The following is a 19,948-nucleotide window of genomic DNA, read 5'->3' as shown; positions in this document are numbered from 1 at the left end:
TGAGCTATAGAAGCCTGAAGCTTTTCAAACTTGCTACTCAAAATAGCAATTTGTTGTGAGAGGAGCATCTGTTCATCCAGCATGGAATCATTATCTTCTAATTGGAGGACTCCTCTCTTTGGTTGAGCTGCAATACTCTCATTCTCCATCCTTGCCATAGACTCAATTAATTCTAGAGTCTGAGTGAGTGTCTTTTGCCTGATAGATCCTCCAGCTGCACCATTGACAACCATCCTTGAAGCTGGTGTCATCCTGTTGAAAAATATTTGAACTTTTTGTCTGGGTTGCAACTCGTACTGAGGACACTTTCTCAGAAGCTCCTTGAATCGCTTTCAGGCTGCACATAGAGTTTCGCCATCAGATTGAATCAAATTGGTTATTTCATTAACCAACCGATTGTACTTTGTCATCGGGAAGAATTGGGCTAAGAATTTTGCAGCTAGATCTTCCCAAGTGCTGATGCTATTTGCTGGTTGTCGTTCCAGCCATCTGAGTTCTTCATCCGTTACAGCAAACATGAACAATCGTAGTCACAACGCATCATCTGATACTCCATTTTTCTTGACTGTGTCACAGATCATAAGAAATCTGTCAAGAAATTCATGAGGATCTTCTGTGTCCTCTCCCGCGAATTGAGATTGCTCAATCAATGTGACTAACGTCGGGTTAATTTCAAAGTTATTAGCCGTGATTGTTGGTCTCGCGATACTCGAATTTGGCCTTGTAAAACTAGGAGTGAGGATTGACTCCATCAACTCCTCTTCGTGATGTGGCTGATTATTTTCAGCCATCTCGAGTTCTGCTATGGGCTATGAACTCGAAGATTCTTCTTGTTTTCTTTGTTCAGTGAGTTTTCTGTTCTTTTTCCAGTTTTCTCTATTTTCGGATCAAATTGTAGAGATTCAAGATCTACTCTACATCGCATAAACAAGAGAAATAAAATAAAATAAAAATAAATTCCAACCTCAAAGATCGAAAGTGATGAATAATATTGACGTGATTAATCCCCAGCAACGGCGCCAAAAACTTGTTACAAATACGGCAAATATACCGATCGTTTCAAGTAATAAAGTAGTGAAATAAGAATATCATCCCACGAGGATTAATGCGCCAAGTACTATTATAACTATTCCCTTTAATTTGGAAAACTCGAATTGATTGTTGAGAATAATTTTTGAATTTAAATTAAAACTAAAATTAATTGCAGTAAATAACAAGAATATCAAGAACGCAAGAATTGAGAATTAAATTTAAAATATCAAAAACAAAAGCTGCAGTTAGGAATTATTTCACCTCAGATCCTCCTAATGTCTTAGCGACTTTAACCCTTTAATCTAATTAGAATCCTAATGTCTTAGTAATCCCTCTTAGAATAAGCATTAAACGCGATGGATTATAAAGTCTACAACTCAAGCAAGCCTATGTCTAGGTCATACAAGAATTGGTATTTTACCCCAGTCAAGACTAAAACCCCAATATGTCTATTGCGAGCCCTAACCCTCAAATCCCTATAAGAGTGATCAGTTCATACAAGGATATAAAAATTCATGCAAGGTAAAACACAAATACTGAAATAATTTATTAAAGAAACTAAATTAAACCACTAATAGGATTCACATTGGATCCATAATCCTAACTACATAAATAAACTAGCGAGACATGTTCATAAATTCAGAATTAATAAATAATGAAAGATGAAAGAGGTTCATGATAAAACTTGGTTGATGATCAATGATGAACTTCAATCTTCTTCTCCTCTTCTGGAATCCCGCTCCAGACTTTCTCCTCTACTGCTGCCCTCTGCCTTCGTCTCCGCCTTTCTTTCGTTAGTCTTCTCAATCCTCCTTCACAGCCTTCATCGCGTTGTATTTAAAGGCTTAAAATTGGGCCTTTAATTTTTGGGCTCGCTCGCTGATGAGCTCGCTGAAGCGATCTGCTTAGCGAGCTATTTTCCTCCCTTCGTTGTTGTGCTTGCAGAAGCGAGCAACAGGGCAAGCTTCTCGCTGACTTTCTCGCTGAGACGAGCTGAATAGCGAGCTTCTCACTTCACTTTTTCGCTGAGGCGAGCTGAATAGCGGGGACGACCGAATCTTGATTAAATCTTTATATTCTTAATTTTTGATTTATCTTCAGCCGGTTCTCCTTATCAGGTTAGTAGTCTCTCCTTGATAAAACAACCTGAAACAATAAAAAAAGATTAGAATCTTATCTAATTGTTGGCATTTTAATATTCTTTAAGATTTTATTAATTAACACCATAATTTTAATCATATTAATTATTATTTGTATTATTTTTGACATTAAAAACATAGTGCTTTGACACTTATCATGTCCTAGGATTATGTACCACTTAGCTATTTATAAGTTCACCGACTAAAACTAACAGTGTTAGTTTAATTAGTTTCTTTCTTTGTTTAACTCTAAAATTTTATATTCTTAACCTAAACATTTTTCTAGGAATTATCATATTTTAATTTTAATTTTTCGAGACACTTCACCGCTACGCATTTTATACTGTGAAATACCCTGTATCAATACGCAAAACCTCAGTCACTTAAATCTCTAATCATTTTAGACCTCCGAGTCATATAAATTTTTTGACGCATAAATATGTAATTTATTTCAGCTCTGAGTATTTTTCTATACCTTCTGTTTCTACAGCGGTACCCCCAGTATCATCATTTTTCACCGAAAATGACTAAATTCCACTAATTAATATTTCCTACTAATGTTATCATAATTATTTTGTTGTCATTAACCTTATAAAATTTTAGAATAATAATTGCTAATTATCTTTAAGTTTCAGGCAATTTGCCTACTTCATTTTTACCGCGAAACCCTCATTATTTATTATTTTCTCAAATAGGTGTTTTAACTTAACTTATTTAAAATAATTAAATCTTTCATTCAAAAATCCTCATTTAATAATTATTAAATTTCTAAAATTATAATTTAACGGTGCAGGTCCGTAAATTTTTATAATTTAACGGTGCGGGTCCTTACACAAACACTATCAAATGAAGCAATTAAAGGCTAAAATAAATAGTTGAGTTATAAAGATCGCAAACAAAGATTTATACTGATTTGATCACCACTGCATGTGATCTACATCCAATTTGCAAGTCAATTGATCAACCCTTACGCTATTGGTCAAGCTTCATGAGTGCTTGGCAAACCTATACAATCCACCAAGTTTTTGTACTTTGCAACCTTACAATTTTTTCCAAAATTTCCTAAGGTATTTAGCTATCTCTCAAAATCAATGGGTCTTACTATCTTCAATCAACAAGGTTTGACAGTAGGTAAGCACTCTCAAAGTGCATGTTGTAAGAACCTGCACCGTTAAATTAGGAATTTTAGTAATTTAATTATTAATTTAAGGAAGGATTCCATAATTGATGTCGAATAAATATGGGGAGATTTAAATAATTATCATAAGGTCTTAATAACGTTGAAAGTCTTTTTTTCTGACGAAAAGTGCAGATACCGGTTCTGCTTCATGGTATAAATGCGTACCGATAAAGTATCTTAAAAAATCATAATAAGTACATGAATATTCCTAGAAAAATACCTAAGTTGAGTAAACCAAGTTTGAAATCATAATTATGAGTGTTGATGTCAGAACTAATACCGGCTACGTGTAAAACGCGTACCGGCAAAGTGTTGCGAAAAATTATAATAAAAATATGAAAAATACTAGAAAAATGGCTAGGTTCAGAATATGAATTTTGAGATTAAAATGATTAGCGAAGCTATTAGTGCTAATACCGACGGATCAAACTTAAGGAGACTATAAATACTAAAGGACACAATTTTCTAGGTCAGTTTTTCATCTCCTCTACGTGAATTTCTGAGGCTCTTGGCTGCACCACCTTGTCTCCACCTTCAAGAGGCCACCTTTCCTCTTGATTCATTCACAAAATCTCCATGTGTGAGTGTGCTCAAGCCTTGGGATATTGAAAGGCAATGCATTTCTGAGTTTTAGCTTCTGTTTGGATGAGTGTTGGGGGCTGACTTCTTAGTGAGTGTTGTGGGAGCCATTTATTTGGCATTTGTGGCTTTAAGAAGCCACCTTTTGGTGTAAAGAACCAAACTTATGGATCATTTTCGTGGCCTCACTTGTGCAGCAAATTAGAGTGGTATAGAAACCACCAAGCCACCTCCTTTTTCTGAGTTCAAGGGTCCATAGGTAAACCATGATCACTTCCTTTGAAATTTTATGATTTTAGCTTGTTTGAGTCATTAAAAGAGGGAACTTTGATAATTCAAGTTAAGGGTTATTTATCTAGGCATAATAAGTAATAATGAAATGCTGTTTTGAGAAAAAACCGAACCTTGGACCTTGGGGAACCTTTGGGGTCGCAGATTATGCAGAAAAATTCTACAGAATTCTGCTCTGTCCGCGTGGTAATCGATTACCTTTCGTATGGTAATCGATTACCCTGTTTTTGGTAATCGGTTACCATGTGCAGTAATCGATTACCTCCCGTCAGAATGACCAGAAACCAGTTTTAATGCGTGGGAAAGTTTTCATTGGGGCATGATGCCCTAGGAAGTCAGTATTACTGTTGGGAAACATTAATACCTTTAATAGTGGGGCTTAATGCGTGATAATTATGAATTAAAAAGGATGCAAACGAAAGAGAAAACATTGTTTAATGGTTATGATATTGAGATTTCTGAATATTAAATTGTGTATTCATACGAACAGATTGCAATTGACGTGTTGTGAGACTGTTGGGTTGTATGTGTTTACCGAGCCTTTGGATACAGATTTTGGCACTACATGTAAGCTTTTGTGTCCTCGGTTTTGCCCATTGTTGGTTCCACCATACCTCATGGAGGGATGATTTATATGCATGCTGTGTTTTGGTATGAAAATATGTGATGATTATTGATATGCTATTGAGTTGTTTTATGAGTGCAAATGCCATATAATATATATGTGATGTTCCACCTAGATGGTAAACCCTGAGTATGTGGAGACATACAAGATGGTAACTCCGTGGGTGAGGTACAAGCGAGGAGCTTTGTACTGTAGGTTGTAGACATATGTAATCCCTACCTTTGATTCTCCGACCAGTAGGATACTTACACACATGACATGGATATATGCTGAATTGCACATATTATGAAATTATACTGCTGTTATCTTTTAGAACTTATATTGCACATGTAAGTGAGCTTGGAGTGGAGAGATCCTTGAGGACCCCTTGTCTTACTGAGATTTCTTTTTAGAGATCTCACCCCGTGTTGGGGCACATTTTCAGGTACAGGTACCTCGGGGGTTGAGACCTCTGGTGGCAAGAGGTCGGAGTTGAGCTGACTTATGAATGTTTACTATTTTATCTGTATTACATGATTATGCCTGATTCTCATTTATGGCTATTGTATTTTAGACATGATGATTATGTTATTTTATTTGGTGAGCATGAGGGTTGTCCATGCCACATCGTTATCAGACATGTTTGTTTATGCTTGAGTTGTATAACTGTATCTGGATATTGTCCGGTCTACGTGGTGTAGTTCCGTGACTAGATGCATATATATTTGATGAGGTTATTCAGTTATTTATTTATTGCAATTTATATACAGGCGATATTTTGAAAAGGAATAAGTAATCAACTTGGTTAATAATGAATAGTTCATAATTGGAAAGAAAAAATTAGCTTCCGCATTTATGTAGCTGCACTATTATCATATGTATGTTTAATACACCGGGTGCACACGGAGTGTTACACATGTTATATATCTTGAAGAGATAGATGAGTATATGACTTATAGCAAATAAATGACTCAAGAATCAAATGATCAATAACTAGTGTAAGCAAGTTAGGTGAGAGAATCAATGTTCAATAAAATATGAAACAATGTTCTTGAAGTTTTAAAGTCTACACAAACAAGTTTATGTAGGTTATCAACAAAAACTACTTGTTTATAGTCGTCGAAACCTTTTTCTAAATAATTTATATCTGGATATATGTTGAGAACATATTTAGATATATAACCCCTTCATATTCAGATATATGAAACCTCATATTCGAATATGATGTTAGACATATTCAGGTATATCTTGGCAGAAGCATATATGGTTCAAAATTTGATTCCTTTTGGTCCAAAATGATTTTAAGCAATGTCATCACATGTAATTGGACTAGGAAAACATTTATTTGTTCAAGTCATATAAAAACTTTTCCAATCTAATTTTGAATCTATTTTTCTTATCACTTCTTAGAATTATTTTTGTTATTGTTGGATCAAAATCAAATTAACGATTCTTACTTATGTGATTTTATTAAATTATTATTTTAAAATTATTTTATACATATATTTAATAATATCTTTTTAATATTATTGAAAAAATTTAAATATTTAATAATTAATATATGCAAGTTCATTAAATAAAGAGTTTGATGTTTGTAATTTTAAATAATATAAAATTACAAACACAAAAAATGAAAATAATGAGGAGGAAGTGAGTGATTTTCTTTTAATTTAAATTTTAAATAAAAAATTTATTTTGTGTCTATCTCTCTCTTAAAATGACATAACTTTATGTCATTTAAAGTGACAAATACTTTTTCTTTAAATAAAATATGAAAATGCTAATGTCATAATATTGTCATCAAACTCAAATGATGTAAAAATTAGTCTAACCGCATCCATGACCGGAAACCAAAGATTATTCAAGTCAACCGTAGAATTACCATCGCTAAGTAACTAAATCAGAGTGCATTCAGACAAAAACTACCTCCCTAATCTGTAAGAGTAAGAAGAGCCCCATTCATATTTACGAAATTAACCAATTACTGTATCTCATTTTTTTTTCATGTTTATTCCTTCTTCCCCTCGTGGCTAACGTTTTACGTTACGAACTTCGCGTGAGAATTTCAACGCACCACACACACGAACGAGGTTGATTTCAGATTCCAACAAAAAAGGAATTGCTGACGTGGAAGCCTCTTATTGGTCCTATTCGAATCGCGTTGAACTTCTCATCTCCCCCTTTTCTCTTCATCTTTTCGTCTGTTGGTTACTTAGGGTTGGCTTCTTTCTCTCTCCTTTCTCTCCTCTTTCCCGCTCGCCGGCCGTCGGTGACGGGAATCCTATTTTCCGATCATATTTCCGGCGGTTTCAGTTGAAGCTTTTCTGGTTGCAGCGATTGGAGCTGAAAGAGAAGATGGCAAGTCAAAGCGGTTCCTCTCGAAGGAGTTTTTCGTCAACGAAGAAACCTTCTGACTCTACTGCTCGAAAATCTCTTTCCTCTTCGCGCCCTACGTATGTTATTCACTTGCTCTAGCTTTATTGCTGATTATTTATATATGCTGCTGTAATCTATTCTTATGGTTCCGGGGTTTAATTGAATGCTGGATTTGACTCTTAATCCTTTAAATTCGTTTTTTTCTTTTTTCTTTTTTCTTTTTAATTTCCTATGGATGGTGTATTTTTAAAAATAAAAATATTTTATGTTGCATATATCTGTTGATTTCGTCTGCTCTATTCTTTAACTGCTAAAGCAACTTAACTTGGAAAAAGTAGTTACCTTGTACTCATAATAATTTGAAATATTATAAATTTATGGCTGTAGCTATTCTCGTTCTTTTCCTGTGATTTTCACTTTGGGGAACAGATATTGAGGTTGTTCGGTGCCATAATTGCAAGTGTCATTATTTTTCAAAGTGTCAAAGTCAAATAAATGTGGCCCTGCAAAGTCTTTTCTAGTTGGTTGATTTACAATGATTCTAATAAATAACTCGGACTTTGATTGTGGTCTGGTTTGGGAAAAGTTTCTTTGCTTCTACTATCAGCTTCACTTGATTAAAGCACTTCTTTGCATGTCGTTTTCAAAGAATTCTAACCAAGCAGAAAGTATAAACAAAGTGCATTCTGGAATATTTCATTGTTTCTACTAAGTAGGTGTACTTTTTCTGCCAGTGAAGGTAACTTTGTATTTGATTCTGGAATATAAACAAAGTCCATAAAGGAATTCTTTTTTGGACACAGTCCATATTTACTTTGTATTTGATGACTGCACAGAACAAATCTGGTCCGTTGAGTCCACAAAGTGAATATGGACTTACAAGAATTTCTCCTCTTCTCCCTTATAAATTTGATTGTCAGTTACAGAGAGGTATATGATCATGCCATGGCTATCTGTATAAGAATCTGTATTATTGAATCACATATTTTATAACAGATCAGTTTTTGTCTAAAAGGTTGACCAGAGAAGCTTGTATACATTTCATGAGTTGTTAAATGTACTCAATTAAAGAGAAGATAAGTCAGTGAAGGTTCTATCAATTTAAATCATGGGATGATGCCTTGTTTCTACTTGGAATCGGAACAGGGGATTAACGGGAGAGAGGACAGTGAAGTCATTGCGACTTTCAAAGGCCCTAACAGTACCTGAAACAACAACTGTCTATGAAGCTTGCCGTCGGATGGCTGCCCGTAGAGTGGATGCTCTATTACTAACTGATTCTAATGCTTTGCTCTCTGGAATCCTCACGGACAAGGTATGGCTCAGACCTTTTTTTTTTCATCAATTAAAATGAAGAATAGAAAGTTTTGAGGCTATTTATTTATTTGCAATTTTAACATGCATAATTTGCTCTCTTGTTTTGTGGATAAAGGATATAGCAACAAGAGTTATTGCCCGAGAGATAAATCTTGAAGAGACACCTGTTTCCAAGGTTATGACAAGGAATCCGGTATTTGTCCTTTCTGAAACTCTTGCTGTGGAAGCCCTCCAAAAGATGGTGCAAGGTTGGTAGTGTATATAGAGACACAATCAACTTTTCAAGTTAGTTGCTATCTGTATCTTGCTTTTTGAATGCATGGCTGATATATGTTGACAGGGAAATTCAGACATTTACCTGTGGTGGAGAATGGAGAAGTTTTGGCTTTACTTGACATAGCAAAGTGTTTGTATGATGCCATTGCCCGTATGGAAAGGGCAGCTGAGAAAGGAAAAGCAATTGCAGCAGCTGTTGAAGGAGTTGAAAAACACTGGGGAGCATCTGCTCCTGGTTTGTAGATTATTTCCTTTTCACGTATAGCTTTTTGATTTCTAATGATGGCATCCTAGGAAAATATCACCGTTGTAGTTAGGTTCACAGTTTCTGATAACTAGGTTTATTTCATGCTAATTTAGTCTTTGTGCAGACTCCAATTCATCATTCATTGAGACTCTTCGGGAGCAGATATTCAAGCCATCATTGTCTACTATCATTCCTGAGAATTCAAAGTAGGTAATAGCTTCTTTTGTTTGAGTTAAGTAAAAACTACTTCAGTTTTAATTTGTCTGCATGTTTTGGTTACCACCCAAGTTACTTTAACAGATAGTGGCACTTTTTAGGGTTGTAACAGTTTCACCAACAGACTCGGTTTTGACAACAACTAAGAAGATGCTTGAACTTCGTGCAAGTTGTGCTGTTGTGACAGTCGATGACAAACCTCATGGCATTTTTACGTAAGTTTGTAGCCATTGTCGTCACCAGCAGTTCTCTTTTTCTGATAAGTTCCTTTTGCCTTTATACAAAATTTGCTCTCACCCCATCCTCATTAGTCGGGATTTAACGGGGAGTGGTTTTGGTTTATGCTTAGATTAATTTTGATAGATTATAATCTGCCTACAAATTTCAGTTCAAAGGATATCTTGATGCGGGTAATTGCACAAAATCTTCCCCCTGAGTCAACTCTTGTTGAGAAGGTACTTTGATTTATTTGTACATTGTTTACAAGAAATTATTTACTTTTTCGTACTTTCATACCTTTTCCGTTCTTATATTTTGTTACATTTAGATCTAGTAATCTTTAGGAGCATGTTTTTTCTACCATGTTGGAAAAGAAAAAGTGGTCAATCTGAGGGTTCATCATTTTCTTGTCCCTCTTATTTGATATATATGTAACAAAATATGCAGGTCATGACTCCAAATCCAGAATGTGCAGTAATTGATACACCAATTGTTGATGCACTTCACACTATGCATGATGGAAAATTTTTGCATCTTCCTGTGGTTGATAGAGGTAATATAATGATATATGGGAAGGGGAAGAGGTTCATGCATTATTATTTTTTCTGATTCAGGTTTGGGTGGTTGAATACAGATGGCAGTGTAGTTGCTGTGGTTGATGTGATTCATGTCACTCATGCTGCTGTGGCGACAGTAAGTAAGGTGTGTTATCTTAGACTGTGTTGTACCCACTACTGTTGATTAGACCCTCTACTGAATCCTTGTTGCTTAAAAATGGGATAAAATGGCTTTATTTATGTACAGCTTTTAGCATGATTCTGGTCAGATAAACTTTGTAACTTTTCATGTCCTTGATTTGGTTTTGTTTATATTGTTAAATTAAATATAGGTTTGAGAGTACTGTCTATAGTAGTTCTACAGTCTGCATTTTTGTCCTAAACCTGGCAAAATACTAATGGTTTTTTCAGTCATCACCCATTTATTTTAGCTTCTTGGAAATGTAAGAATCTGGAAGCTTCATTGTTCACCAGCTACAAATGATTGATCTTTTAAGCGCACTTTTTCCATTAACTGTGTGTTAAACATAATGGAATTGTCAAAATCCTTACATATATGGTCCCCTTTTTAGAAAGTTTAATTACATGTCTCAACTCATATTTGTCGATTCAGAAAAAGATTAACTTGTTTAATAGTTTATCACTTTGATGCCTCAAGAAAATTTTTCTCTATGTATTGGCAATTTCGGTTCAATGGTAGCCTAAGTCACCACCAAAGGTAAGAAATGTAGGTTTGTTTCTTCCCTCCACTGTTAGCGACATGTAACTGAGCTCCCTATGATCTATGTTGCATAGATATGGGAACCCAGATTGGATAGAATAAGCAAATATCACAAAATTTCAGAAATATAGGATATGGTACGGTGGGATGGAATCTGTGGGATATGGAAGGGCAAATCTCGATCCATAAGGCTTCCTAACTTGTAAGGGTAGAGGTGAGGGTCGATTGTATGCAACCTTATCCTTGCATTTTCATTAAGAGACTGTTTCGAATTCGAACCCGTGACCTTTCGTTCACAATGAGCAACTTTGTCCTTGCTCCAAAAAATTGTGGGATATATAAATAAAATATATATAAAATCCCAAGATCACTAAGCTTTTGAGTTTGCGTTTCTTTCACCAAGAGATTAACACACTCCCGTAGTGGAGATGAATCCCTCTGTTCAGAAGATGCTACTATTGTAGAGGAAGAGGACAACATACCTTGCAGTCAGAAAACAATGCAATTATAGACCTTGACCAGGGTAGCAACGGATGAGCCAAACTGGGAACTCAAGCTGAAATTAAATGCTAGCAACCCAACCACTGATGCATAAATAACAGCAATCCCTCCTAAGGCTCAATCACAGACCTTGCTGAAGGGAGCAATAGATAAGCCTGGAGGCCAAGTAGAATTCATTGGGAACCTAAGCACTCGAGCAGATAATCCAGAGCAACAGGAATATGATGTTCTTCCACAAATAGTGTAGTGAGGAGGCCTCAAAATAGCAGCATTCAACTTAAAAATAAATGAAATAAAATGGAAGTCTTATGGTTCAAATCCAAGCAGTATTGCGTGTATCTGTTAAAGACATGTATTTGTGCATCATAGCCTAAGACCTAAATAAAAAGATTCAAAACTATATTTTCGCAAAAAGGATATCATTCTAATTTCTATCATTGATTTGTCTACTAACCAGGGTTAGAGCGTACTGATGATGTTAATTGTGAATTGGCAAACACTATGAAACCATAATTCCTTTTCTATAAAAGACTTCTGTATTTTTTTAGGTAACATTTCTAATGATGGTATCATTTTGTCCCACTAATTAGGTTGGAAACAATGAAGCTGCCACCTCCATGATGCAAAGATTTTGGGATTCAGCCATGGCCTTAACTCCAAATGATGATGATGACGAAACTCGAAGGTTATATGCATTGAAGTTGTTTGGGAAAATATTTTCAGTTTTTAATGTACTTACATACTGTTGATTGTATAGCAGTGACAGTTCCTTGAAATTGGCTTCTGAGGGAGGAGAAACAGGGAGATCCCTTCCTCATCTTTCATCAAGCATGGCCAATACATTTTCCTTCAAAATACAAGATAAGAAGGGCAGAATGCACAGGTTCACATGTGGTATGCAAACTATCGCATGTTATCAATCAGATCTTTGTTTGGTTTCCCTTCCATCTGTCACAGCATACAAATGATGGTTTCAATATATGCTTGCATCTAGTCCTTTCATGAGTCTCACTTGAATATGACTGAGTTGCATCTTGCATTTACATTGATAGGCAGCGCTGTAGTAATAAACCAATAAGCAAACTTGTCTGCTTGAGTTTTTGTTTTGAATAAGTAGTGGAACTTTTGTATTTTTTGTGTGTGGGGGTATTAGTGTATATACAGTAGAACTCTTTACTTTAGTCACAGCTACTTATTTGTATAAGTTGTTACAGCTGTCAACCATAAGCTGTTACAGCTGTTAGCCACTGTTACAGCTGTTAGCCATTTAGTATATAAATGTTAGCTTCATTTCTCTCTCTGTAATAATGATTCATTTGGTTCAGATTCAATAGAATAATGCTTTCTCTTCATCTCTTTCTCTCTCAACCTTTTCTCTCGCTTTCTCTCATTTTCTTAAGCTTTCCTTTAATGGATCTCTTCTAATATGGTATCAGAGCTCTCTCTGAGGGCCTGATCCGTTTAGATCTCTATCATGTCTTCTGCTTCCGACTCTGATTCGAACGCTTCTGACAACTCGAACGCATCACAACCTAGATCCAGATCTCAACAAAAGTCCACTTCAATGAAAATCAAGACAGCTTCTCTCTTCAATCTTCAAATTTCTGCAAAACTTACCGAAGATAATTACCTTTTCTGGAATCAGATCATTGAACCGGTAATTACTTCACACCAATTGCATCGTTTTCTTGTTAATCCAAAAATTCCTCTCAAGTTTGTTTCAGACGAAGACAGAGAGAATGATATTCTGAACTCCGCTTATGTCGATTGGCTCAATCAAGATCAGATGCTACTTACATGGCTCCTATCCACTATTTCTGAGTCTACTGTAAATGATATTCTACCTGTGAAGCACTCCTTTGAGGCCTGGGACAATATTCACAAACTTTTTCATGGAGTCATGAAGTCTCGAGTTCGTCAACTCAGATCTGAGTTGAAAACTATGAAGAAAGGCTCGAAGACTATTAAAGAATACTTAACACGTATCAAAACACTATGTGACTCGCTCAAGTCGATTGGGAAGCCTATTTCTATTGAGGAGCACACTGAGACTATTCTTGAAGGATTACCATCAGAGTATACTTCTTTCGTTATGATGATACACGGACGAGAACGAGACTGCACTATTGCAGATCTAACAGTGGAGTTACTAGCTCATGAACAGTTGTTAATCAAGCAAAACGATACTCTGTTGACTGAAGGAGCAACTATAAATCTCACTCAGCGTCTTCCAAGCTCAGATCGAGAAGTTATAGATGAAGAAGAAGACTCTGTTTCTGAAACCAGAAAACAGAGTCGAACAGAGCATCAAAACTTCAGTCAGTTCCACACCTCAAGTGGTCAGAATAGAGGACGAGGACGTTCAGGTGGAAGGTCTGGTCGTGGAAGAGGACGAGGCACCAGAACACATGTCCACTGTCAACTTTGCTATAAATTTGGACATGATGTTAGAGATTGTTGGCATCGATTTGAAGAGAATTTTGTTCCGAATCTACCTCCACCACAAAACACTCCTTATCCTCACTACTTTGTTCATCAACCACCTCAACCAGTGAGGTCCTTCCAGTATCAACACCAGCAATCTCAACCAATGAGATCTTTCCAGTATACAAGACCAACAAGTCAGTCTCAGCCTCAAGCATACTTTGCTGCTCCTTCTAGTCTACCTTCCACATGTAGTTCTCCCCCTCTGGTTGAATGGTTACCAGATTCTGGTGCATCAAGTCATGTAACTGGTACATCTCAAAATATTATGCAAGGCCAGCAACTTAGTGGTACTGATCATGTTCTGATTGGAAATGGACAAGGTCTTCCTATAACAGCTACTGGTTCCTCCTCTTTTCAATCTCCTTTTGACTCTAACACTCACCTGCACCTTCAGAATTTACTTTTGGTTCCCTCCATTACTAAAAATCTTATCAGTGTTAGCAAATTTGCTAAAGACAACTCAGTTTTCTTTGAGTTTCATTCTGATGTGTGTTTTGTAAAATGCCAGGTTTCACATAAAGTCCTCCTTCAAGGTGCAGTGGGTTCTGATGGGTTGTACTATTTTCCAAAGTTGAAGCTCTCCAAAAGTCATACTTCTGCAACCAGTAACATCTGTGCTAGCTCTCCTGTGTCCTCGACTATCAACAAGTCTGTTAATGTTGTTAATGCTGTTAGTCCAAATAGCAAAACACATAGTCATTGTTCTAGAACTGTTTCTGATATATGTAGCCCTTCTAGCTCTTTGTATTCCTTATGGCATTATAGGCTGGGACATCCCCACTTTAATTCCCTTAAAGTGTACTCAAATCTTGTAATATACACATCAATAATAAATTGGCTGAATTCTGTCCTTCTTGTTGTTGTGCAAAGTCTCATAGACAACATTCTTTACCATCTCATACAGAATACAAAGAGCCATTCACTCTTGTTTTCAGTGACTTGTGGGGACCATCACCTCTTAAATCCACTCTAGGCAATGCTTATTATATCTCATTCGTTGATGCCTGCACTAGGTACACATGGCTTTATCCAATAAAGCAAAAATCAGATGCAATAAGCATTTTCAAACAATTTCATGCCATGGTGACCAATCAGTTCCAACTCCCTCTAAAAGCTTTACAAACAGATTGGGGAGGGGAGTTTAGAGCCTTTACTCAATATCTTAACTTGCAAGGAATAGCTCATCGAATCACTTGCCCACATACTTCTCACCAAAATGGTGTTGTTGAAAGAAAACACAGACATATTGTAGAGACTGGTCTAGCCCTCTTAGCTCATTCATCTCTTCCAATGCAATACTGGGACTATGCCTTTACCACAGCTACTTACCTTATAAACAGACTTCCTTCCTCTGCTATCAAATTTGAAATCCCTCACATTAAGTTGCACCATCAACAACCTGATTACAGCTTTCTTAGAACCTTTGGTTGTGCTTGTTTCCCTTTTCTAAGACCTTACAACAAACATAAGCTTGAGTTTAGATCTCAAGAGTGCATTTTTCTTGGTTACTCTATCAATCATAAAGGCTATATTTGCTTGAGTCCAGAAAACAGAATATTTATATCTAAAGATGTCCTATTCAATGAATACAAGTTTCCTTACACAGAATGGCATACTAACAAAACTTCTTCTGTTTTGCACCAGTCTACCTCTACTTCTACTTCTGTTCCTCTAACTATTTTCCTTCCACAAACTTGTCCAACCAGCCTCACCACTAATTCAGCATCATCTATTAATTCCTCATCAACATCTGTTCCTCACAGTGATCCTTCTTCTGACTCCTCCAACATTTCTCTGTCAGCAAACACTACACACCAGTCTGGTCATTTCTCGAATTCAGCCACACATTTACCTTCTTCCCCATCACCTTCTGTTCACACTCCTAATGTTTCCAGTCAAAACACCAGCTCTAGTTCTGGTCCTGAATTATGTTCCTCTGAGTATGTCCCATCAGGTCCTCTGCACCCTCCCTCTCCAACACACTCTATTATCACACGCTCTAAGGCTGCAACCAGAAATCTTGTTCTCCTCACTCATTCAGAACCCACATCAGTTAAGGGAGCCTTGACTAGTCCTCACTGGTTTAAGGCAATGCAATTAGAATATGATGCTTTGCAATCTAACCACACATGGTCTCTTGTTCCTTTACCACATGGCAGGAAGGCTATTGGGTGTAAATGGGTCTTTCGCATCAAGGAAAATTCTGACGGAACAGTTAACAAATACAAAGCCAGGCTTGTTGCCAAAGGCTTTCATCAACAGCAGGGCTATGATTACAATGAGACTTTCTCACCAGTTGTTAAACCCACCACAATCAGAATTATTCTCACTCTAGCTCTCTCTTATGGCTGGCCCTTAAAACAACTCGATGTCAACAATGCTTTCCTTAATGGAGAGCTTGTCGAAGAGGTCTACATGACACAACCCCCTGGATTTGAAACAGAGAATAAGAATCTAGTATGCAGATTACACAAAGCTCTTTATGGGCTAAAACAAGCCCCTCGTGCATGGTTTGAAAAGTTTGGAACTACTCTTCGACAACTTGGTTTTTACTCTAGCAAGTGTGATCCCTCTTTATTCATTCTTCACTCTAATGGGAGCTGCATATATGTATTAGTCTATGTGGATGATATCATCATCACTGGAAACAACTCAGCTCTAATTCAACAGATCACTGATCAAATGAACTCTCACTTTGCTCTAAAACAGTTAGGAACCTTGGATTATTTTCTGGGTATAGAAGTTAAGCCTCTTTCTCATGGGAGACTTCTGTTATCTCAAGGTAAATATGTGAAAGACTTACTGTGCAAAGCTGGAATGTCAGATGCAAAAGGTATCTCTACTCCTATGCCTAGTGGCTGCAAACTAAGCAAGCATGGGGGGAATTATGTTGCTGATCCCTTCCTCTACAGATCAATAGTTGGTGCCTTGCAGTATGTTACCTTAACAAGGCCAGAAATTGCCTTTACCGTAAATAAAGTTTGCCAGTTTATGTCCCAACCATTGGAAGAACATTGGAAGATTGTCAAAAGGATTTTGCGTTATCTCAAGGGAACATTGTCTCATGGTCTTCTATTTCATCCAGCCTCACCACACCAGCCTCTCTCTCTTGTTGGGTTCTGTGATGCAGATTGGGGGGCTGATCCAGATGATAGAAGATCCACATCAGGTGCTTGCTTATTCCTTGGTTCCAATCCCATTTCCTGGTGGTCCAAGAAGCAGTCTGTAGTGGCAAGATCTAGTGCTGAGGCAGAGTATCGTAGCCTAGCTCTCACTGCAGCAGAAATTTTGTGGGTTCAGACACTATTGCAAGAACTTCATGTGTCAAGCAAAACTCCTATTATATACTGTGATAATCAAAGCACAGTAGCCTTAGCTCACAATCCTGTTCTACACTCAAGAACGAAACATATGGAGCTTGATCTGTTCTTTGTTCGTGAAAAAGTCTTGGCAAAGTCTCTTGCTGTCCTTCACATACCTTCTTCTCTTCAAGTTGCTGATACATTTACTAAACCTCTCTCTGCTGCAAGGTTTACAGAATTAAAAGACAAACTCAAGGTCTTGGATCATGCTCTCCTGATCCAACCCACTTAAGTTTGAAGGGGGAATATTAGTGTATATACAGTAGAACTCTTTACTTTAGTCACAGCCACTTATTTGTATAAGTTGTTACAGCTGTCAACCATAAGCTGTTACAGCTGTTAGCCACTGTTACAGCTGTTAGCCATTTAGTATATAAATGTTAGCTTCATTTCTCTCTCTGTAATAATGATTCATTTGGTTCAGATTCAATAGAATAATGCTTTCTCTTCATCTCTTTCTCTCTCAACCTTTTCTCTCGCTTTCTCTCATTTTCTTAAGCTTTCCTTTAATGGATCTCTTCTAATAGGGGGAGATGGGGGTTCGTATTGGTTTCTTCTTTTTTGGATTGCTGGTTTTCTTAGTGAAAGGGCTTTTTCTTTTTATTCATTCTCAATCAAGAAAAAAGGATAGTATAATCGGCCCTCTTAACTTATTATTGCATGCAGTCAGCATATTTCAAGTAAATTATTTGTAAGTAGAAAACTAAGAGTTGAGTGGTTTGTGTGGTTGCTTGCAAGTTCAGATACCCGGAACATGACAGAAGTTATAACTTCAATCCTTCAGAGACTTGGTGACGATATTGATCCCAACAACCTGCCCCAAATTCTGGTACTTTTCAAGACATTGAATTTTATGTTCTTAAGGTTGAGTTTGATATGCTTCCTCCCTTTCCTAAGGCAAGCTGGCCAAATTTTTGTTTGTAGTATGAAGATGAAGATCATGATAAAGTTGTACTGGCTTCGGACAGTGATCTTGCTGCAGCTGTGGACCATGCAAGGACGGCTGGTTTGAAGGTATAGTAGATGTATTTGTTTGCAGGTTCCGAGTCCTGAATGGATTTATTTTTCCTTTCTGGAAGAGGGTAATGATTTGTAGTTCTGAAGGAAATCTTGATTAAGGGAAGATAGGATAATGGGTCTTTTTATTTTTTATATTAAATTTTAATTTTGGTATAGGATTGCAAATATCAAAAGGGAATAGCAATTCCGAGAACTTTATATGTGAGCACAGTTCAATCATACCTTGAACTTTAATACCATGTCAAACACCAATAATTTTAAAAGTTTAAGCTATTAGGTAAAGGCTTATCTTGAATGGTTTTCATTTAACTGTTATTGCAAGCTTCAGCATAAAAAACCTAGCTGGCATAGCCAATGGGGTTGGTTCTGCTGGTAAGGATTGAACATTGAAGCAGTTTGCTTGAAAAGAGTAGGTTTGATTCCCGCTGCCAGCAGTCCCCCTTGGTAGGTGTCATGTTTAACGTATGTATCACTGTGATCCCTCATTGAGGATTGTGGCAATGCCTTGCCGAATGGAATAGCCTTCCCTCCCCATCAGAATAACCTTGTTTACAAAAGAAGCTATGGTAGATATTGGACTCATCATTTATGGTAAAGGTATATTTATACGTATAGATCTGTTCAAAAGGAATTTGACTTTGGATTGATCACTTTTGTAGGGTTTGAAATTGCATTTAGACTACGCAGGAACACGTGGTTATGGGAGAGGTTCTCGTTCTGGAAGTCTGGAGCATGCTAATTCAGATGCATGGGCCTCAGCGTATAGTGCTGTTGCTGCTGGTGCTGCACTCGTTGCAGGCTTAGGCCTATTAACTTATCTGAAGCGAGTTTGATGAAAGGAAGAAGCGAGTTTTTTCTTAGTGTGGGCCAAGCTGAAGACAGTTGGAACTTTGAAGGGCACATTGCGCTTGCCATCTTTATGTTCTGAAATTTTGTACAACTACATTTATTGATACGAGGAAGAGGTTAAAGCATTTTTTAGCGTTGGGTATTGTGCTTTCTGAAATTTGGGTTGCAGCATCCTTGCTGCTTGTATATTTGTAATTTTAGGTTTTGCAGCCTCATCAATCCTGGAGGTTGTGTACAATAACAAATGGCTTAAACAGAAGTTTCTGTCCATTTTTTCTGACATAATGATTTAATAAAATCAATTGATAAGGACTGAGATTATAGGGAATAATGATTTTTTATTTGATGATCGTGTTTGCAGTTTATCAATCAAATTTTATGAGTAGTGTGTAGTGATGTGGTGTCGAGTTACAAATGTTAATTAGTTTTTGGTATAATTGAGATTTACGTGATGTTGATTTGAAATTTTGAATTATTGTCTTCCTTTGTAAATAGGGCTGTAGTTGAGCTGAGACGAATAATAAAATGCTCAAAGAAGTTTCTGTTGGTTTCTTTTTTTTTTTTGGGTAAGGGGAAGGATATACTTACCATTAAAAAAGTTTACAACCTTTATTTCTAATCTAATTATCATTAATTTTCGTCAATCTAACGGTTATGATTTATTGCAAAGTATTGGGTTGCATTTATTAATTAATTATTAATTCACAATAAATTATAGCTGTTAGATTGACAGAAATCAACGGTGATTAGGTTGGTTGTAAATGTGGTAAACTTTTTTGGTGGTAAATATATCCTGTCTCTAATCACCGTTGATTTTCGTCAATCTAACAGTTATGATTTATTGAAAAGTATTGGGTTGCATTTATTAATTAATTATTAATTCACAATAAATTATAACCGTAGATTGACAGAAATCAACGGTGATTAGGTTGGTTGTAAATGTGATAATTTTTTTTGATGATAAATATATCCTGT

The 19,948-nt window shown here is 36.5% G+C and overlaps 1 protein-coding gene and 1 non-coding gene across 4 annotated transcripts; both read left to right on the top strand.

The window, feature by feature from the left end:
- Positions 1-288: 288 nt before the first annotated feature.
- On the top strand, positions 289-395 carry LOC133286772 (small nucleolar RNA R71). Its single transcript, XR_009748175.1, has one exon. It is a non-coding gene; the product is annotated as a small nucleolar RNA R71 (small nucleolar RNA).
- Positions 396-6,950: 6,555 nt separating this feature from the next.
- LOC133286768 (CBS domain-containing protein CBSCBSPB1) lies at positions 6,951-19,294 on the top strand. 3 transcript variants are annotated; one of them, XM_061484216.1, is made up of 14 exons: positions 6,951-7,278; positions 8,348-8,516; positions 8,634-8,766; positions 8,859-9,029; positions 9,166-9,247; positions 9,359-9,472; positions 9,646-9,712; positions 9,924-10,029; positions 10,111-10,169; positions 11,846-11,940; positions 12,013-12,149; positions 17,848-17,933; positions 18,029-18,118; positions 18,784-19,294. In XM_061484216.1, the coding sequence occupies exons 1-14, from the start codon at positions 7,181-7,183 to the stop codon at positions 18,955-18,957; spliced, it is 1,581 nt and encodes a 526-aa protein (XP_061340200.1). In that variant the 5' UTR covers positions 6,951-7,180; the 3' UTR covers positions 18,958-19,294. The 3 variants fall into 3 exon arrangements, with proteins under 3 accessions (XP_061340200.1, XP_061340198.1, XP_061340199.1); XM_061484214.1 differs by having other exon boundaries at positions 6,954-7,278; positions 10,111-10,178; XM_061484215.1 differs by having other exon boundaries at positions 6,957-7,278; positions 10,111-10,178; positions 12,016-12,149.
- The last annotated feature ends 654 nt before the right edge of the window (positions 19,295-19,948 follow it).

Source organism: Gastrolobium bilobum, unplaced genomic scaffold (assembly GCF_033153095.1).
Source record: "Gastrolobium bilobum isolate Gb01-03AN ecotype WA unplaced genomic scaffold, APGP_CSIRO_Gbil_v1 utg102952, whole genome shotgun sequence".
Lineage (NCBI taxonomy): Eukaryota > Viridiplantae > Streptophyta > Magnoliopsida > Fabales > Fabaceae > Gastrolobium > Gastrolobium bilobum.
Note: the sequence above shows the minus strand (reverse complement) of the source record. Positions and strands in the feature narration are given on the sequence as shown.